This window comes from Salvelinus namaycush, unplaced genomic scaffold (genome assembly GCF_016432855.1).
Source record: "Salvelinus namaycush isolate Seneca unplaced genomic scaffold, SaNama_1.0 Scaffold378, whole genome shotgun sequence".
Taxonomy (NCBI): Eukaryota; Metazoa; Chordata; class Actinopteri; order Salmoniformes; family Salmonidae; genus Salvelinus; species Salvelinus namaycush.
Genome location: NW_024060763.1, coordinates 117150 through 136986, shown reverse-complemented (window position 1 = coordinate 136986; position 19837 = coordinate 117150). Strand labels below are relative to the sequence as shown.

The following is a 19837-nucleotide window of genomic DNA, read 5'->3' as shown; positions in this document are numbered from 1 at the left end:
TCCCCCCGCTCCTCTCGTTCCTCTAACCTCCTCTCATCCAGTCTTCTCCTCTCGTTCCTCTAACCTCCTCTCATCCAGTCTTCTCCTCTCGTTCCTCTACCCTCCTCTCATCCAGTCTTCTCCTCTCTTCTCTCCCCTCCTCTCATCCAATCTTCTCCTCTCCCCTCCTCTCATCCAGTTCTCTCTTCTCTCCCGTCCTCTCATCCAGTCTTCTCCTCTCGTTCCTCTAACCTCCTCTCTTCTCTCCCGTCCTCTCATCCAGTCTTCTCCTCTCGTTCCTCTAACCTCCTCTCATCCAGTCTTCTCCTCTCTTCTCTCCCGTCCTATCATCCAGTCTTCTCCTCTTGTTCCTCTAACCTCCTCTCATCCAGTCTTCTCCTCTCTTTTCTCTCGTCCTCTCATCCAGTCTTCTCCTCTCTTCTCTCCCGTCCTCTTATCCAGTCTTCTCCTCTGTTATCTCCCCTCCTTTCATCCTCTCTTCTCTCCTCTCATCCAGTCTTCTCTTCTGTTCTCTCCCCTCCTCTCATCCAGTCTTCTCCTCTGTTCTCTCCCCTCCTCTCATCCAGTCTTCTCCTCTGTTCTCTACCCTCCTCTCATCCAGTCTTCTCCTCTCCTCTCCCCTCCTCTCATCCAGTCTTCTCCTCTCTTCTCTACCCTACTCTCATCCAGTCTTCTCCTCTGTTCTCTCCCCTCCTCTCATCCAGTCTTCTCCTCCTCTTCTCCCTCTCCCTCTTCCTCTCGTTTCAAGTGTTTATTGTCACGTGCACTAGTACAGTGAAAGGCCTTTCTTGCTCTTTCCCAACAATGCAGCATTAATATCAGTAAGAGTCAAGTAGAAACAAAAACACACGAGAAATAGAAATAAGAAGTACAGGAGAAAGTAAGTAAGCTATATACAGGGACAGTTCCAGGGTCAGTAGCTATATACAGGGACAGTTCCAGTGTCAGTAGCTATATACAGGGACAGTTCCAGAGTCAGTAGCTATATACAGGGTCAGTAGCTATATACAGAGACAGTTCCAGGGTCAGTAACTATATACAGGGTCAGTAGCTATATACAGGGACAGTTCCAGGGTCAGTAGCTATATACAGGGACAGTTCCAGGGTCAGTAGCTATATACAGGGTCAGTTCCAGGGTCAGTAGCTATATACAGGGTCAGTTCCAGGGTCAGTAGCTATATACAGGGTCAGTTCCAGGGTCAGTAGCTATATACAGGGACAGTTCCAGGGTCAGTAGCTATATACAGGGTCAGTTCCAGGGTCAGTAGCTATATACAGGGTCAGTTCCAGGGTCAGTAGCTATATACAGGGACAGTTCCAGGGTCAGTAGCTATATACAGGGTCAGTAGCTATATACAGGGTCAGTTCCAGGGTCAGTAGCTATATACAGGGTCAGTTCCAGGGTCAGTAGCTATATACAGGGTCAGTTCCAGGGTCAGTAGTTATATACAGGGACAGTTCCAGGATCAGTAGCCATATACAGGGACAGTTCCAGGGTCAGTAGCTATATACAGGGTCAGTTCCAGGGTCAGTTCCAGGGTCAGTAGCTATATACAGGGACAGTTCCAGGGTCAGTAGCTATATACAGGGACAGTTCCAGGGTCAGTAGCTATATACAGGGTCAGTTCCAGGGTCAGTAGTTATATACAGGGACAGTTCCAGGATCAGTAGCCATATACAGGGACAGTTCCAGGGTCAGTAGCTATATACAGGGTCAGTAGCTATATACAGGGTCAGTAGCTATATACAGGGACAGTTCCAGGGTCAGTAGCTATATACAGGGTCAGTAGCTATATACAGGGACAGTTCCAGGGTCAGTAGCTATATACAGGGACAGTTCCAGGGTCAGTAGCTATATACAGGGACAGTTCCAGGGTCAGTAGCTATATACAGGGTCAGTTCCAGGGTCAGTAGCTATATACAGGGTCAGTAGCTATATACAGGGTCAGTAGCTATATACAGGGTCAGTAGCTATATACAGGGACAGTTCCAGGGTCAGTAGCTATATACAGGGACAGTTCCAGGGTCAGTAGCTATATACAGGGACAGTTCCAGGGTCAGTAGCTATATACAGGGACAGTTCCAGTGTCAGTAGCTATATACAGGGACAGTTCCAGGGTCAGTAGCTATATACAGGGACAGTTCCAGGGTCAGTAACTATATACAGGGACAGTTCCAGGGTCAGTAACTATATACAGGGACAGTCCCAGGGTTAGTAGCTATATACAGGGACAGTTCCAGGGTCAGTAGCTATATACAGGGACAGTTCCAGTGTCAGTAGCTATATACAGGGTCAGTAGCTATATACAGGGTCAGTACTATATACAGGGACAGTTCCAGGGTCAGTAACTATATACAGGGTCAGTTCCAGGGTCAGTTCCAGGGTCAGTAACTATATACAGGGACAGTTCCAGGGTCAGTAACTATATACAGGGACAGTTCCAGGGTCAGTTCCAGGGTCAGTAACTATATACAGGGACAGTTCCAGGGACAGTTCCAGGGTCAGTAACTATATACAGGGACAGTTCCAGGGTCAGTAACTATATACAGGGACAGTTCCAGGGTCAGTAGCTATATACAGGGACAGTTCCAGGGTCAGTAGCTATATACAGGGACAGTTCCAGGGTCAGTAGCTATATACAGGGACAGGTCCAGGGTCAGTAGCTATATACAGGGTCAGTAGCTATATACAAGGACAGTTCCAGGGTTAGTAGCTATATACAGGGACAGTTCCAGGGTCAGTAACTATATACAGGGACAGTTCCAGGGTCAGTAACTATATACAGGGACAGTCCCAGGGTCAGTAACTATATACAGGGACAGTTCCAGGGTCAGTAGCTATATACAGGGACAGTTCCAGGGTCAGTAACTATATACAGGGACAGTTCCAGGGTCAGTAACTATATACAGGGACAGTTCCAGGGTCAGTAACTATATACAGGGACAGTTCCAGGGTCAGTAGCTATATACAGGGACAGTTCCAGGGTCAGTAGCTATATACAGGGACAGTTCCAGCGTCAGTAGCTATATACAGGGACAGTTCCAGGGTCAGTAGCTATATACAGGGACAGTTCCAGGGTCAGTAGCTATATACAGGGTCAGTAGCTATATACAGGGTCAGTAGCTATATACAGGGACAGTTCCAGGGTCAGTAGCTATATACAGGGACAGTTCCAGTGTCAGTAGCTATATACAGGGTCAGTAGCTATATACAGGGTCAGTTCCAGGGTCAGTAGCTATATACAGGGTCAGTTCCAGGGTCAGTAGCTATATACAGGGTCAGTAGCTATATACAGGGTCAGTTCCATGGTTAGTAGCTATATACAGGGACAGTTCCAGGGTCAGTAGCTATATACAGGGACAGTTCCAGGGTTAGTAGCTATATACAGGGACAGTTCCAGGGTTAGTAGCTATATACAGGGACAGTTCCAGTGTCAGTAGCTATATACAGGGACAGTTCCAGGGTCAGTAACTATATACAGGGACAGTTCCAGGGTCAGTAGCTATATACAGGGACAGTTCCAGGGTTAGTAGCTATATACAGGGACAGTTCCAGGGTCAGTAGCTATATACAGGGACAGTTCCAGTGTCAGTAGCTATATACAGGGTCAGTAGCTATATACAGGGTCAGTAGCTATATACAGGGTCAGTAGCTATATACAGGGTCAGTTCCAGTGTCAGTAGCTATATACAGGGTCAGTAGCTATATACAGGGTCAGTTCCAGTGTCAGTAGCTATATACAGGGTCAGTAGCTATATACAGGGTCAGTAGCTATATACAGGGTCAGTAGCTATATACAGGGACAGTTCCAGGGTCAGTAGCTATATACAGGGTCAGTTCCAGGGTCAGTAGCTATATACAGGGTCAGTTCCAGGGTCAGTAGCTATATACAGGGACAGTAGCTATATACAGGGACAGTTCCAGGGTCAGTAGCTATATACAGGGACAGTTCCAGGGTCAGTAGCTATATACAGGGTCAGTAGCTATATACAGGGACAGTTCCAGGGTCAGTAGCTATATACAGGGTCAGTTCCAGGGTCAGTAGCTATATACAGGGACAGTTCTGGTTTTGACCAGGGCACATCATATACAGTAGGGTACAGTAAATCAGTATCAATTAACATAGGCTCACCACACAAAGAAGAGGCGTGATCACAGACCAGCTCCATTTCATCCAGGGATTTGGTCTGTAACCAATCATATCTTCAATCGCATCATAGAAATTATCAACGCCTGACGGGAGGAGAACATAGTTAAATAGGGAGCATTTTGGTCACAAAAAAAATCGAACATTTAAAAAATCCTGAACCAACACTTGCACTTCACCCCCCCCCCCCCCCCCCCCCCCACTTCTAGTTCTGACTTTATTGAGGGGGAAAGTGTACTTACTATGACTGAGATATGTGGTTGTCCTACCTAGCTATCTTAAGATCAATGCACTAACTGTCACTCTGGATAAGAGAGTCCGCTAAATGACCAAAATGTCAAATGTAAATTATGACACGACATAAATGTCAAATCAGACAGATTTCCCCACTTATAGTATGTCTCATTCGTGTCTTTGTGCCGGGACACTGCCACACATTCTGGGTCTAATTCTAGGTCTATTTGGGCACTGTCAGTTTATATTTTATACAACAATAAAGTGTAACAAAGGTCAAATATATTTGTTGCACTCGAGACAGAACTGTAAAACCTGATTGTAAAGTATTATAAAGGTAGCCTAGCGCTTAAGACAATGAGCTAGTAAATCGAAACGTTGCTGGGTCGGATCCCCGAACCGGCCTAGGTGAAGCAGAAAAGAATCTGTCGATGTGCCCATGAGGAAGACACATAACCCGAATTGCTCCTGTATGTTGCTCTGGTTCAGAACATCTGTTACCTGACTAACATGTAAAATGATATATGTAACTGACATAGAGCTTGAGGACGTTGAATGTTCACAGTTTCTATACAGAGCATTTTGTTCCAGAGCAGACGTACCATAAACCCAGGCTACAGCAATACATTCAAAGAATGCAACCCACAAAAGGCACACACCGCTGGCTGCATAGTAGTCGAAGAGTTGAAACACATACATGCCACCCTGTGGGAGAGAGAAACAGGCAGGATTTAGTGCTTGGCTCATGTGTAAATGTAGCATGCATAGGTAGACGTACAGTCTAGAGACACAGTAGAAGTCATTATACTGCAGTAGAGGGCTGGTGAGTGTGTTGGCCCCTAGGCTAGTGGTGGGAGAAAACACAGGTTTGCATTCCAAGTGACACTCTTGTTTCCTACGTCAATTGTTTCCAACCGGTGTGCCGTGAAACTTTTCCTAATCCTGATTATGTTTTTGATCACTCACTTATAAACGTGACCTGTGGAATGCACCTGTGGAATGCACCTGTGGAATGCACGGAATAGCCCAACGGAACTTTGAGCCTTCCAGTGTTCTAACGGAATAGCCCAACAGAACCTTGAGCCTTCCAGTGTTCTAGCGGAATAGCCCAACGGAACTTTGAGCCTTCCAGTGTTCTAACGGAATAGCCCAACGGAACCTTGAGCATTCCAGTGTTCTAACGGAATAGCCCAACGGAACTTTGAGCCTTCCAGTGTTCTAACGGAATAGCCCAACGGGACTTTGAGCCTTCCAGTGTTCTAACGGAATAGCCCAACGGAACCTTGAGCCTTCCAGTGTTCCAACGGAATAACCCAACGGAACCTTGAGCCGTCCAGTGTTCTAACGGAATAGCCCAACGGAACCTTGAGCCTTCCAGTGTTCTAACGGAATAGCCCAACGGAACCTTGAGCCTTCCAGTGTTCTAACGGAATAGCCCAACGGAACCTTGAGCCTTCCAGTGTTCTAACGGAATAGCCCAACGGAACCTTGAGCCTTCCAGTGTTCTAACGGAATAGCCCAACGTGAACCTTGAGCCTTCCAGTGTTCTAACGGAATAGCCAAACAGAACCTTGAGCCTTCCAGTGTTCCAACGGAATAGCCCAACGGAACCTTGAGCCTTCCAGTGTTCCAACAGAATAGCCCAACGGAACTTTGAGCCTTCCAGTGTTCTAACGGAATAGCCCAACGGAACCTTGAGCCTTCCAGTGTTCTAACGGAATAGCCCAACGGAACCTGGAGCCTTCCAGTGTTCCAACAGAATAGCCCAACGGAACCTTGAGCCTTCCAGTGTTCTAACGGAATAGCCCAACGGAACCTTGAGCCTTCCAGTGTTCCAACGGAATAACCCAACGGAACCTTGAGCCGTCCAGTGTTCTAACGGAATAGCCCAACGGAACCTTGAGCCTTCCAGTGTTCTAACGGAATAGCCCAACGGAACCTTGAGCCTTCCAGTGTTCTAACGGAATAGCCCAACGGAACCTTGAGCCTTCCAGTGTTCTAACGGAATAGCCCAACTGAACCTTGAGCCTTCCAGTGTTCTAACGGAATAGCCCAACGTGAACCTTGAGCCTTCCAGTGTTCTAACGGAATAGCCCAACGGAACCTTGAGCCTTCCAGTGTTCCAACGGAATAGCCCAACAGAACCTTGAGCCTTTCAGTGTTCTAATGGAATAGCCCAACGGAACCTTGAGCCTTCCAGTGTTCTAACGGAATAGCCCAACGGAACTTTGAGCCTTCCAGTGTTCTAACGGAATAGCCCAACGGAACTTTGAGCATTCCAGTGTTCTAACGGAATAGCCCAACGGAACTTTGAGCCTTCCAGTGTTCTAACGGAATAGCCCAACGGGACTTTGAGCCTTCCAGTGTTCTAACGGAATAGCCCAACGGAACCTTGAGCCTTCCAGTGTTCCAACGGAATAACCCAACGGAACCTTGAGCCGTCCAGTGTTCTAACGGAATAGCCCAACGGAACCTTGAGCCTTCCAGTGTTCTAACGGAATAGCCCAACGGAACCTTGAGCATTCCAGTGTTCTAACGGAATAGCCCAACGGAACCTTGAGCCTTCCAGTGTTCTAACGGAATAGCCCAACGGAACCTTGAGCCTTCCAGTGTTCTAACGGAATAGCCCAACGGAACCTTGAGCCTTCCAGTGTTCCAACAGAATAGCCCAACGGAACCTTGAGCCTTCCAGTGTTCTAACGGAATAGCCCAACAGAACCTTGAGCCTTCCAGTGTTCCAACAGAATAGCCCAACGGAACCTTGAGCCTTCCAGTGTTCCAACAGAATAGCCCAACGGAACCTTGAGCCTTCCAGTGTTCTAACGGAATAGCCCAACAGAACCTTGAGCCTTCCAGTGTTCCAACAGAATAGCCCAACAGAACCTTGAGCCTTCCAGTGTTCCAACGGAATAGCCCAACAGAACCTTGAGCCTTCCAGTGTTCCAACAGAATAGCCCAACAGAACCTTGAGCCTTCCAGTGTTCCAACGGAATAGCCCAACGGAACCTTGAGCCTTCCAGTGTTCCAACAGAATAGCCCAACGGAACCTTGAGCCTTCCAGTGTTCCAACGGAATAGCCCAACGGAACATTGAGCCTTCCAGTGTTCTAACGGAATAGCCCAACAGAACCTTGAGCCTTCCAGTGTTCTAACGGAATAGCCCAAAGGAACCTTGAGCCTTCCAGTGTTCTAACGGAATAGCCCAACGGAACCTTGAGCCTTCCAGTGTTCTAACGGAATAGCCCAACGGAACCTTGAGCCTTCCAGTGTTCCAACGGAATAGCCCAACAGAACCTTGAGCCTTCCAGTGTTCCAACAGAATAGCCCAACGGAACCTTGAGCCTTCCAGTGTTCTAACGGAATAGCCCAACGTGAACCTTGAGCCTTCCAGTGTTCTAACGGAATAGCCCAACGGAACCTTGAGCCTTCCAGTGTTCTAACGGAATAGCCCAACGTTAACCTTGAGCCTTCCAGTGTTCTAACGGAATAGCCCAACGGAACCTTGAGCCTTCCAGTGTTCCAACGGAATAGCCCAACGGAACTTTGAGCCTTCCAGTGTTCCAACGGAATAACCCAACGGAACCTTGAGCCTTCCAGTGTTCTAATGGAATAGCCCAACGGAACCTTGAGCCTTCCAGTGTTCTAACGGAATAGCCCAACAGAACCTTGAGCCTTCCAGTGTTCTAACGGAATAGCCCAACGGAACTTTGAGCCTTCCAGTGTTCTAACGGAATAGCCCAACGGAACTTTGAGCCTTCCAGTGTTCTAACGGAATAGCCCAACGGGACTTTGAGCCTTCCAGTGTTCTAACGGAATAGCCCAACGGAACCTTGAGCCTTCCAGTGTTCCAACGGAATAACCCAACGGAACCTTGAGCCTTCCAGTGTTCTAACGGAATAGCCCAACGGAACCTTGAGCCTTCCAGTGTTCTAACGGAATAGCCCAACGGAACCTTGAGCCTTCCAGTGTTCTAACTGAATAGCCCAACGGAACCTTGAGCCTTCCAGTGTTCTAACGGAATAGCCCAACGGAACCTTGAGCCTTCCAGTGTTCTAACGGAATAGCCCAACGTGAACCTTGAGCCTTCCAGTGTTCTAACGGAATAGCCAAACAGAACCTTGAGCCTTCCAGTGTTCCAACGGAATAGCCCAACGGAACCTTGAGCCTTCCAGTGTTCCAACAGAATAGCCCAACGGAACCTTGAGCCTTCCAGTGTTCTAACGGAATAGCCCAACGGAACCTTGAGCCTTCCAGTGTTCTAACGGAATAGCCCAACGGAACCTTGAGCCTTCCAGTGTTCCAACAGAATAGCCCAACGGAACCTTGAGCCTTCCAGTGTTCTAACGGAATAGCCCAACAGAACCTTGAGCCTTCCAGTGTTCCAACAGAATAGCCCAACGGAACCTTGAGCCTTCCAGTGTTCTACCGGAATAGCCCAACGGAACCTTGAGCCTTCCAGTGTTCCAACGGAATAGCCCAACAGAACCTTGAGCCTTCCAGTGTTCCAACGGAATAGCCCAACGGAACCTTGAGCCTTCCAGTGTTCTAACGGAATACCCCAACGTGAACCTTGAGCCTTCCAGTGTTCTAACGGAATAGCCCAACGGAACCTTGAGCCTTCCAGTGTTCTAACGGAATAGCCCAACGTTAACCTTGAGCCTTCCAGTGTTCTAACGGAATAGCCCAACGTGAACCTTGAGCCTTCCAGTGTTCCAACGGAATAGCCCAACGGAACCTTGAGCCTTCCAGTGTTCTAACGGAATAGCCCAACGGAACCTTGAGCCTTCCAGTGTTCCAACGGAATAGCCCAACGGAACTTTGAGCCTTCCAGTGTTCCAACGGAATAACCCAACGGAACCTTGAGCCTTCCAGTGTTCTAACGGAATAGCCCAACGTGAACCTTGAGCCTTCCAGTGTTCCAACGGAATAGCCCAACGGAACCTTGAGCCTTCCAGTGTTCCAACAGAATAGCCCAACGTGAACCTTGAGCCTTCCAGTGTTCTAACAGAATAGCCCAACGGAACCTTGAGCCTTCCAGTGTTCCAACGGAATAGCCCAACAGAACCTTGAGCCATCCAGTGTTCCAACGGAATAGCCCAACGGAACCTTGAGCCTTCCAGTGTTCTAACGGAATAGCCCAACAGAACCTTGAGCCTTCCAGTGTTCTAACGGAATAGCCCAACGGAACCTTGAGCCTTCCAGTGTTCTAACGGAATAGCCCAACAGAACCTTGAGCCTTCCAGGGGTCTAACGGAATAGCCCAACAGAACCTTGAGCCTTCCAGTGTTCTAACGGAATAGCCCAACAGAACCTTGAGCCTTCCAGTGTTCTAACGGAATAGCCCAACAGAACCTTGAGCCTTCCAGTGTTCTAACGGAATAGCCCAACGGAACCTTGAGCCTTCCAGTGTTCTAACGGAATAGCCCAGCGTGAACCTTGAGCCTTCCAGTGTTCTAACGGAATAGCCCAACGTGAACCTTGAGCCTTCCAGTGTTACAACGGAGTAGCCCAACGGAACCTTGAGCCTTCCAGTGTTCCAGCGGAATAGCCCAACGGAACCTTGAGCCTTCCAGTGTTCCAACGGAATAATCCAACGGAACCTTGAGCCTTCCAGTGTTCTAACGGAATAGCCCAACGTGAACCTTGAGCCTTCCAGTGTTCCAACGGAATAGCCCAACGGAACCTTGAGCCTTCCAGTGTTCCAACAGAATAGCCCAACGTGAACCTTGAGCCTTCCAGTGTTCTAACGGAATAGCCCAACAGAACCTTGAGCCTTCCAGTGTTCTAACGGAATAGCCCAACAGAACCTTGAGCCTTCCAGTGTTCTAACGGAATAGCCCAACAGAACCTTGAGCCTTCCAGTGTTCTAACGGAATAGCCCAACGGAACCTTGAGCCTTCCAGTGTTCTAACGGAATAGCCCAACTGAACCTTGAGCCTTCCAGTTTTCTAACGGAATAGCCCAACGGAACCTTGAGCCTTCCAGTGTTCTAACGGAATAGCCCAATGGAACCTTGAGCCTTCCAGTGTTCTAACGGAATAGCCCAACGGAACCTTGAGCCTTCCAGTGTTCTAACAGAATAGCCCAACGTGAACCTTGAGCCTTCCAGTGTTCTAACGGAATAGCCCAACGTGAACCTTGAGCCTTCCAGTGTTCTAACGGAATAGCCCAACGGAACCTTGAGCCTTCCAGTGTTCCAACGGAATAGCCCAACAGAACCTTGAGCCTTTCAGTGTTCTAATGGAATAGCCCAACGGAACCTTGAGCCTTCCAGTGTTCTAACGGAATAGCCCAACAGAACCTTGAGCCTTCCAGTGTTCTAACGGAATAGCCCAACAGAACCTTGAGCCTTCCAGTGTTCTAACGGAATAGCCCAACGGAACCTTGAGCCTTCCAGTGTTCTAACGGAATAGCCCAACGGAACCTTGAGCCTTCCAGTGTTCTAACGGAATAGCCCAACGGAACCTTGAGCCTTCCAGTGTTCTAACGGAATAGCCCAACAGAACCTTGAGCCTTCCAGTGTTCTAACGGAATAGCCCAACGGAACCTTGAGCCTTCCAGTGTTCTAACGGAATAGCCCAACGGAACCTTGAGCCTTCCAGTGTTCCAACGGAATAGCCCAACAGAACCTTGAGCCGTCCAGTGTTCCAACAGAATAGCCCAACAGAGCACTCAGTGAGAGGCAGCATGAGATTGTGATGTCATGGAAAAAACTTGGACAAAGCAGTAAGTCCCTGACTCCCTGGCTGTCTAGGGGGCCTGCCTGAGGGGAATCACATGCTTGTTTCTACATTGTGAGGCCGAGAGGCAGGGAGGGTTTTCAGAAAGAGTGGAGATAAAAGACAGCGATTTAAGTGTGTGAGCCAGAAGCGTCTCTAAATAGACCATACCGTAGGCTACAGGGAAGCTCTGATAGTACAGCAGCATATTTAGTGGGGCTATTATGAGGGACTGGCTGGCATGAGAAGAGAGGAAAAGAGGAAGTGGAACTGTTGTTTTGGGACTCTTGTTGCTGGGGGAATTCTGAGGTTTATTAACAATCCCCGTAATACTTTGTTCTATTCATTAGGGCAGTAGTGGTTCCCAAACTTGTACTCACTGGTTCTGACCTGAGTACCCCTGGGGACCCTTGTACCACTGTTTGGGAACCACTGCATACGGGTGTAGCTATTTACTGTACTACACATGTGGTGCTGTATATTGTATTGAAAGTTATGCCCTAATATGTCTATAGCCTGCATTGTTATGGAAGCTGATAATGGAGACAGCAGTAATAGCAGAAGCCACAGTACCATATTAGGTCAAAGTATAATATTAGATATAAATAACTTTACTCAGATCCTTTAGTATTCATTAAGGGGGTAGCTAAAGTAGTTGACTAGACTGGACATTTGTAATATAATATATTGTGTAGGAAAGTACATTAACTAGACCTAACTTCAGTAACACCACTACAATAATATGATATCAGTGTAAAACGTGAAAGTACACTACTAGAATATAGTACTTACCCTAGTAACCATGGTAAGTCCCAGAAGATAGTATTTACCCTAGTAACCATGGTAAGTCCCAGAAGATAGTACTTACCCTAGTAACCATAGTAAGTCCCAGAAGATAGTACTTACCCTAGTAACCATGGTAAGTCCCAGAAGATAGTACTTACCCTAGTAACCATGGTAAGTCCCAGAAGATAGCTTACCCTAGTAACCATGGTAAGTCCCAGAAGATAGTATTTACCCTAGTAACCATGGTAAGTCCCAGAAGATAGTATTTACCCTAGTAACCATGGTAAGTCCCAGAAGATAGCTTACCCTAGTAACCATGGTAAGTCCCAGAAGATAGCTTACCCTAGTAACCATGGTAAGTCCCAGAAGATAGCTTATGGAGCACACAATAGCTATAAAAATTTCCCGACGGTAACCCTTCCTTAGGAAGGAGGGATACAGATCCACCAAGGAAGTGATCTGTCCTTCCACTTCCACAAACTGGGGACAGAAAGATAGAGACAAGAGATCTCATTAACACTCAGTTAACATACTATACCGGTCAATGTCTGATAGGCTAACAGTGTTGTGATCAGGGTTGGGGGGGGGGGTCAAATACATTTTAATTAGGCTGTTTGAGAAAGTTTGAATCATACAGAGATGTAGGATTTTAATTTGAGCCAGTTTGCTACAACAGGAAAATAATCCTGCAGCAACAGGAAATGTGAATTATTATGTGGATTATAACTAATGTACATTTTTGTAGAGGTGTTCATAGGTGAAGTTAGGCCTTGTGGTGCTCATAGGTGAAGTTAGGCCTTGTGGTGCTCATAGGTGAAGTTAGGCCCTGTAGTGCTCATAGGTGAAGTTAGGCCTTGTGGTGTTCATAGGTGAAGTTAGGCCGTGTGGTGCTCATAGGTGAAGTTAGGCCCTGTAGTGCTCATAGGTGAAGTTAGGCCGTGTGGTGCTCATAGGTGAAGTTAGGCCTTGTGGTGCTCATAGGTGAAGTTAGGCCTTGTGGTGTTCATAGGTGAAGTTAGGCCGTGTGGTGCTCATAGGTGAAGTTAGGCCTTGTGGTGCTCATAGGTGAAGTTAGGCCTTGTGGTGTTCATAGGTGAAGTTAGGCCTTGTGGTGCTCATAGGTGAAGTTAGGCCTTGTGGTGCTCATAGGTGAAGTTAGGCCGTGTGGTGCTCATAGGTGAAGTTAGGCCGTGTGGTGCTCATAGGTGAAGTTAGGCCTTGTGGTGTTCATAGGTGAAGTTAGGCCTTGTAGTGCTCATAGGTGAAGTTAGGCCTTGTGGTGTTCATAGGTGAAGTTAGACCTTGTGGTGCTCATAGGTGAAGTTAGACCTTGTGGTGCTCATAGGTGAAGTTAGGCCTTGTGGTGTTCATAGGTGAAGTTAGGCCTTGTGGTGTTCATAGGTGAAGTTAGGCCTTGTGGTGTTCATAGGTGAAGTTAGGCCTTGTGGTGTTCATAGGTGAAGTTAGGCCTTGTGGTGTTCATAGGTGAAGTTAGGCCTTGTGGTGCTCATAGGTGAAGTAAGGCCTTGTGGTGCTCATAGGTGAAGTTAGGCCTTGTGGTGTTCATAGGTGAAGTTAGGCCTTGTAGTGCTCATAGGTGAAGTTAGGCCTTGTGGTGTTCATAGGTGAAGTTAGGCCTTGTGGTGTTCATAGGTGAAGTTAGGCCTTGTGGTGCTCATAGGTGAAGTTAGGCCTTGTGGTACTCGTGAATTTCCATCATTTTTTCAGCTTCAGGCGAGCCCTAACATCTCACTTAAAACATTGCTTTTGTGTTTAATGTGTTATGTACCTGGGTAGTATAAATAATTGTATGTAATACATTTGCCTTCTTGTATCAAAATAGTGGACCTGTGTGGCTCAGTTGGAAGAGCATTGAAACACCAAAGGCTGTGCGTTCATTTCCTGTTGTGGCCACCCCATATATAAAATGTATGCAAGAATGACTGTAATTGGTTTTGGATGAAAGCATATATATTACTAAGGATTAATGACTTAGCAGAGGGTTGCATTTCACCAGCACAGAGAAATCTGATATTGTTGAGGGTGACAAACTTAATTGTCAGTCACACAACTCTCAGCAGTTGCCAGTAAACAGTGTTTTTTTGTTGTTGTACCTATCACTTCTTGTATCAAGTCACCCAGCTATTCTGAGAAAGCGGCTTCAAGGTCTAGATTCGATCAGATCAGGTGTTAACCGGCGATAGCAGACACCCGCATCGCGGCTGTTTAGGCGGTGTCCAAGCGGGTGTTTAGGCGGTGTCGGAGCGGGTGTTTAGGCAATGTCCAAGCAGGTGTTTAGGCGGTGTCGGAGCGGGTGTTTAGGCAGTGTCGGAGCAGGTGTTTAGGCAATGTCCAAGCAGGTGTTTAGGCGGTGTCTAAGCGGGTGTATAGGCGGTGTCCAAGCGGGTGTTTAGGCGGTGTCCAAGCGGGTGTTTAGGCGGTGTCCAAGCGGGTGTTTAGGCGGTGTCGGAGCGGGTGTTTTGGAGGTGTCGGAGCGGGTGTTTAGGCGGTGTCGGAGCGGGTGTTTAGGCGGTGTCCAAGCAGGTGTTTTGGCGGTGTCGGAGCGGGTGTTTAGGCGGTGTCCAAGTGGGTGTTTAGGAGGTGTCGGAGCGGGTGTTTAGGCGGTGTCGGAGCGGGTGTTTAGGCGGTGTCGGAGCGGGTGTTTAGGCGGTGTCCAAGCAGGTGTTTTGGCGGTGTCCAAGCGGGTGTTTAGATGGTGTACAAGCGGGTGTTTTGGTGGTGTCCAAGCGGGTGTTTTGGCGGTGTCGGAGCCTTCAAATCGTGTGAGCAGCTTGCTCTTGCGATCATTGCGTCGAAGCCACACCCACCCCACTTGAGTTAGAAATTCAGAACGAGAAAGTGTAGGCTACTATAGAAACAATTTCACTCAAATTGAAAAATGTATAAACAAAATAATGAGGATTTCTATCAGTCTAATCGAGGTAGATAACATCTCGCATTCCAGTGTTCCAACTTGTAAACAAGGCTGGGATTTCTGTTCATGCGACGCCGTTGAGCCAATGGCAATGTCCGCTTTAGGTATAATGCTGGGAGCCACTTGTGAATTTGACAGCTCTAATGAAGTCCCAACTCCGATACAGTCAAAACAAGCGCCACGCGGGGGCGTTGGCTACAGATGATCTGACTGATTAGAGACACTATGTTTTAGCTACAACTGCTGCAGCAATGTGAATTCTTGTTCGTTTTTCCTCTCCTGCTTTCATAGTGTCCTCAACTACCACCAGGTGTACACTAGAGTCTCTAGACAAAGCTAGTTCTGTAGTAGCACATTCTACTTGTGTGTTGTGTTGTACAGTCGCAAAATACATTCAAACCTGTCAATGTTTTAGTCTATGGAATCCCAGACACCTATGTATAGATATGTAAAAGTTTGTTGTGATAGATATGTACAGGGTTCTACGGTAGTCAGTACATGTGTATGCATGATAATATATGTAGCTCAGACCACCCGTGATATAGCTTCACCATCTCAGCAATCATATGACTCATATCAATAAACGGACTGAAACGTACAACTTCCCTTTATGAGTCCATCAAATGTGTTAAGTTGCATCCTCTCAGTGTTCATATGACTGGTATAAATAAACTTGCTTACTACTGTGTCATAGCGACCTGACCTGACCTGACCTGTCTTTCTCAGATTCTGATTCTTGATTCATAATGAGTATAGTACTGACCTGACTGATTCAGATTCTGATTCTGATTCTTGATTCGTAATGAGTATAGTACTGACCTGACTGATTCAGATTCTGATTCTGATTCTTGATTCATAAAGAGTATAGTACTGATCTGACTGATTCAGACTCAGATTCTGATCCTTGATTCGTAATGAGTATAGTACTGACCTGACTGTCGAGACCCAGTAGCAGAAGCATGATGAAGAAGAGGATAGCCCAGAAGGTTGGCAGCGGCATCATAGACACAGCTTTAGGATAGGCAATGAAGGCCAAGCCAGGACCTAGAGAGGAACAAGAAGAGAGAGGGGGATGGGGAAGTGGAGAAAACACAATTAGAAACCAGGGTTCTATCGTTTGATTTGGTCTGATGCCGCCATGGTGCGTCCAAATATAGCACAGACCAAACTCGAATGTTAAGAAATAAAGAAATCCTCAAGGTGTAAAATCTGTCTCGTCTCGTCTCATCTTATCCTTACAATCGCAAACTTAAGGCCATGTAAGTATAATGCATTGTCAATGGTCTCTTAACTTATGGTTCCTGGTAAGACTAGGTATTCATGTTATGAAAAGAACTATCAAAGAAGGTCAACGTAGTCTTACAATAGCAGTACGATGTTCATCCAATATCAGCAACTGTATCAATAACAATTACACTACACTAGTGGGATATATAGGCTAGTATATAACATGACTACTATAGTATATAGTAGAATATATAGGCTAGTATATAACATGACTAGTATATAGTAGAATATATAGGCTAGTATATAACATGACTACTATAGTATATAGTAGAATATATAGGCTAGTATATAACATGACTAGTATAATATACAGTAGAATATATAAGCTAGTATATAACATGACTAGTATAGTATATAGTAGAATATATAAGCTAGTATATAACATGACTAGTATAGTATATAGTAGAATATATAGGCTAGTATATAACATGACTAGTATATAGTAGAATATATAGGCTAGTATATAACATGACTACTATAGTATATAGTAGAATATATAGGCTAGTATATAACATGACTAGTATAATATACAGTAGAATATATAAGCTAGTATATAACATGACTAGTATAGTATATAGTAGAATATATAAGCTAGTATATAACATGACTAGTATAGTATATAGTAGAATATATAGGCTAGTATATAACATGACTAGTATAGTATACAGTAGAATATATAGGCTAGTATATAACATGACTAGTATATAGCAGAATATATAGGCTAGTACATAACATGACTAGTATAGTATATAGTAGAATATATAGTATATAATAACAATGACAGGATCAGAGGCAACATACGTCGCCTCTTCTCGATTGTAACTATAGCAACGTCTCGATAACGTGGCGTTATAACGTTGGGATAACCTGTTACAACAGAAGTTAAAAAACAAAACAGGAAGAACAGCAAACACATAGTATAAAGTTGGTTTAACTGTTAAAATAGGCATCCAACCAAACACGACATGACTAGCTGGCAGACTGTCGGAGCTGGCATTGTTACTTCAGTACTAATAGTTACTAAATAAAAGCCTCTCTCGTGCTTGAGGCTGGTCTAGCGGGTAACAGCGTCGCCTGCAGAACATATGTATCACCCTCAGCGTTGGTACCAATCTGAATCTACTCTGCATCTCCCTAAAATAAAACCTCTTCAGGATCAAGTTGCAACAGTTTAAGACAAACCTGCCTCTTCCCCAGTCAGTGCTTACAGCACAAGGTATAAAGCTTCAATATGGTATCACAAAACCAAAACTCTCCTGTCGAAACACAGTTGGATTACTTCTATTAAACTACTTACAGTAGCATTACTCTCGTACAGTCAACTAATCAACTAGATTAGTTTCATCCATATGAAGAAAATATTTATTTTCCTACATACATTCACTGCATCGCTGTATTCAGGCAGGAACGCCCTGTACAGTTTCCTGGACTGCGATAGAGTGTGTTCAAGGCCAAAGCAGACTGTCCAGGCTGACTAAACACTGTCAGAGGGGGTCAACAATACTGGATTACAGTGTATTAAAAACAAAGACCCATATGTCATATTATAATTATAATGTATTTCTTACCAGAGGAAAAATGAGGGGTGTTTTTCTTAATTACAGAAGAAATAAACTAAAAACATCAACACTGATGCATGTCTCTTGTAAATCCACAGTAGAAGAAGAATGAAGTTTTCAAAGTAATTGATAAATCATGCTTATTATTATTGCCCCAACACAATACGTTTACAATGAGAAAACAGAACGTATAGAATCCACAATGGGCATCAACCACTGAACTGAAAATAACATTGGAAAATATGGATAAGTATGCTAGACCTTAAATACAGAATTAAGTACCCATGAGTCAGACTTCTTTGTTTTTGTTTTGTTTTAACTTGGCACAAGATGTCCTTTGATTACTGACTCTCATACAGTAGATATCTGTTGGAACAGGCTGGAACAGGACACTTAAATCTCCTGGTAAACGTGAGAAGAAAAGGTCATGATGGATCTCTCAAGCATGGCATGACTCTTTGCTCCCTAGCGTTCTGGATAAGATCCAATTTAAAAGTAAAACTTTTTTCCACCAGCATTTCAGTTGATTGCTTGAAGAATCCAACCAGATCCAACTCTGTGAAATCCACGTCATACAGAAGCACTGAACATTTTTATCACAGTAAGCTGTTTTTATACTGTAACTTGCTATTTTATTTCTGTCAACGAGTGTTCAATTGCCGAAACTTCCATATTTTGATGCCGTTTTTAACAAAAAATAAATCCACTTCTTTCATTACATTTAACTTTATCTAGTGTCTTTAAGATTTTGTATTATTTCTGTTGGATAGAACCAGCAACTGTTGTTGTTTATTTGTTTGTTTATTTGTTGTTTGTTTATTTTAAGTAGCAGTGCCCACCATCACTGCCACTTTAACCACCTCGTACCTGACTCTGCCACATCGGCAATGTCCACCCCTTGCTCTTGTGCCATGAAGCCCAGGACGGAAAATATTGCGAAGCCAGACACAAAACTGGTACCGCTGTTGAGGCCTCCCAGCAGCAAACAGTCCCTATATCACACATATGTCATGGAGGTTGTTAATGAACACAAAAGGAACCTAGATCCCCCACTTTTTGTCTTGTTTTGTTACCCATTTTTCTTTTTTTTACCACTGGATTTGGCCCCACAACCATCACCTCCCTCCCGCCCCTCTGGCGCTGACACTCACCTATAGCAGTTGTATTTGTACTTGTTGTAGCTCCCCAGTGACGTCATAGCTCCCAGACAGATGGCATAGGAGAAGAAGATCTGAGTGCCAGCATCAATCCAAACCTGGAGGTAGAAGGGGAGAAGTAGACACGAAGGCTGAGGCGCAAGATTTGCGATACATTGGGTAGTATTTTGACTATTTTCGCTATTATTATGGTAGTATTTTGGGTAGTATTTTGACAGATTTTCTCTACACGTTTGCTTATCCCAGGAGAATCACGTTTGCCAATGGACTAACAATGAAAATATGCTTTACTGCCAACTACACCACATTTACATTATCTTGGGGCATAAGTCAAGGTTGACCTTTATCTCCTTTTCTATTCATTATGGCGATTTTTTTTAAGATAACATCAAATATTAAACTCAAAGTATTTGAAAATTCTAGATTTATGCCAGGATTTAGTGTGGTTTGTTTGAATCCCGGCCACAGCTGCTAAATGAATAGATAGATGAATAAAGTCCCCAGACAATGTGGGGCAGGGCAGGACAGGGCAGGGCAGGGCAGGGCAGGGCAGGACAGGGCAGGGCAGGGCAGGGCAGGGCAGGGCAGGGCAGGGCAGGGCAGGGCAGGGCAGGGCAGGGCAGGGCAGGGCAGGGCAGGGCAGGGCAGGGCAGGGCAGGGCAGGGCAGGGCAGGGCAGGGCAGGGCAGGGCAGGGCAGGGCTAGGTGGTTCTACCTCGGGGTCTTTGAGACGTTGCAGGTCTGGGTACAGGTAGAACTTGATTCCTTCAGATGCTCCTGGCAAAGTGACGCCGCGAATCAACAGAATGATTAGCATGACGAAGGGGAAGGTAGCGGTGACGTAAACAACCTGTAGGAAAACAGAGGACAAAACGTGAGACAATGTATCAGTAGATTTACACATTATTAGTGTAGATCTCACAAACAATATCATTATTTTGTTAAAAACACTGACATTGAGACATTCTAAAGTTAACTGTCAGAATCAGGCTGTCACAAGACCATCTTTTATCA

At 45.6% G+C, this 19837-nt stretch overlaps 1 protein-coding gene across 3 annotated transcripts in view; it reads right to left on the bottom strand.

The window, feature by feature from the left end:
- LOC120040747 (sodium- and chloride-dependent taurine transporter) overlaps positions 1-19837 on the bottom strand; it is a 55677-nt gene that overhangs the window by 8235 nt on the left and 27605 nt on the right. For 2 of the 3 annotated variants that reach the window (XM_038985791.1, XM_038985792.1), the window contains 7 exons: positions 19539-19673; positions 18819-18922; positions 18535-18659; positions 15753-15865; positions 12229-12366; positions 4985-5087; positions 4134-4234 (listed from right to left, as the gene is read on the bottom strand). In XM_038985791.1, coding sequence (XP_038841719.1) covers positions 4134-4234; positions 4985-5087; positions 12229-12366; positions 15753-15865; positions 18535-18659; positions 18819-18922; positions 19539-19673 — 819 coding nt within the window. The remainder of the gene's footprint in view (positions 1-4133; positions 4235-4984; positions 5088-12228; positions 12367-15752; positions 15866-18534; positions 18660-18818; positions 18923-19538; positions 19674-19837) is intronic. The other variant, XM_038985794.1, reaches the window with a different exon arrangement.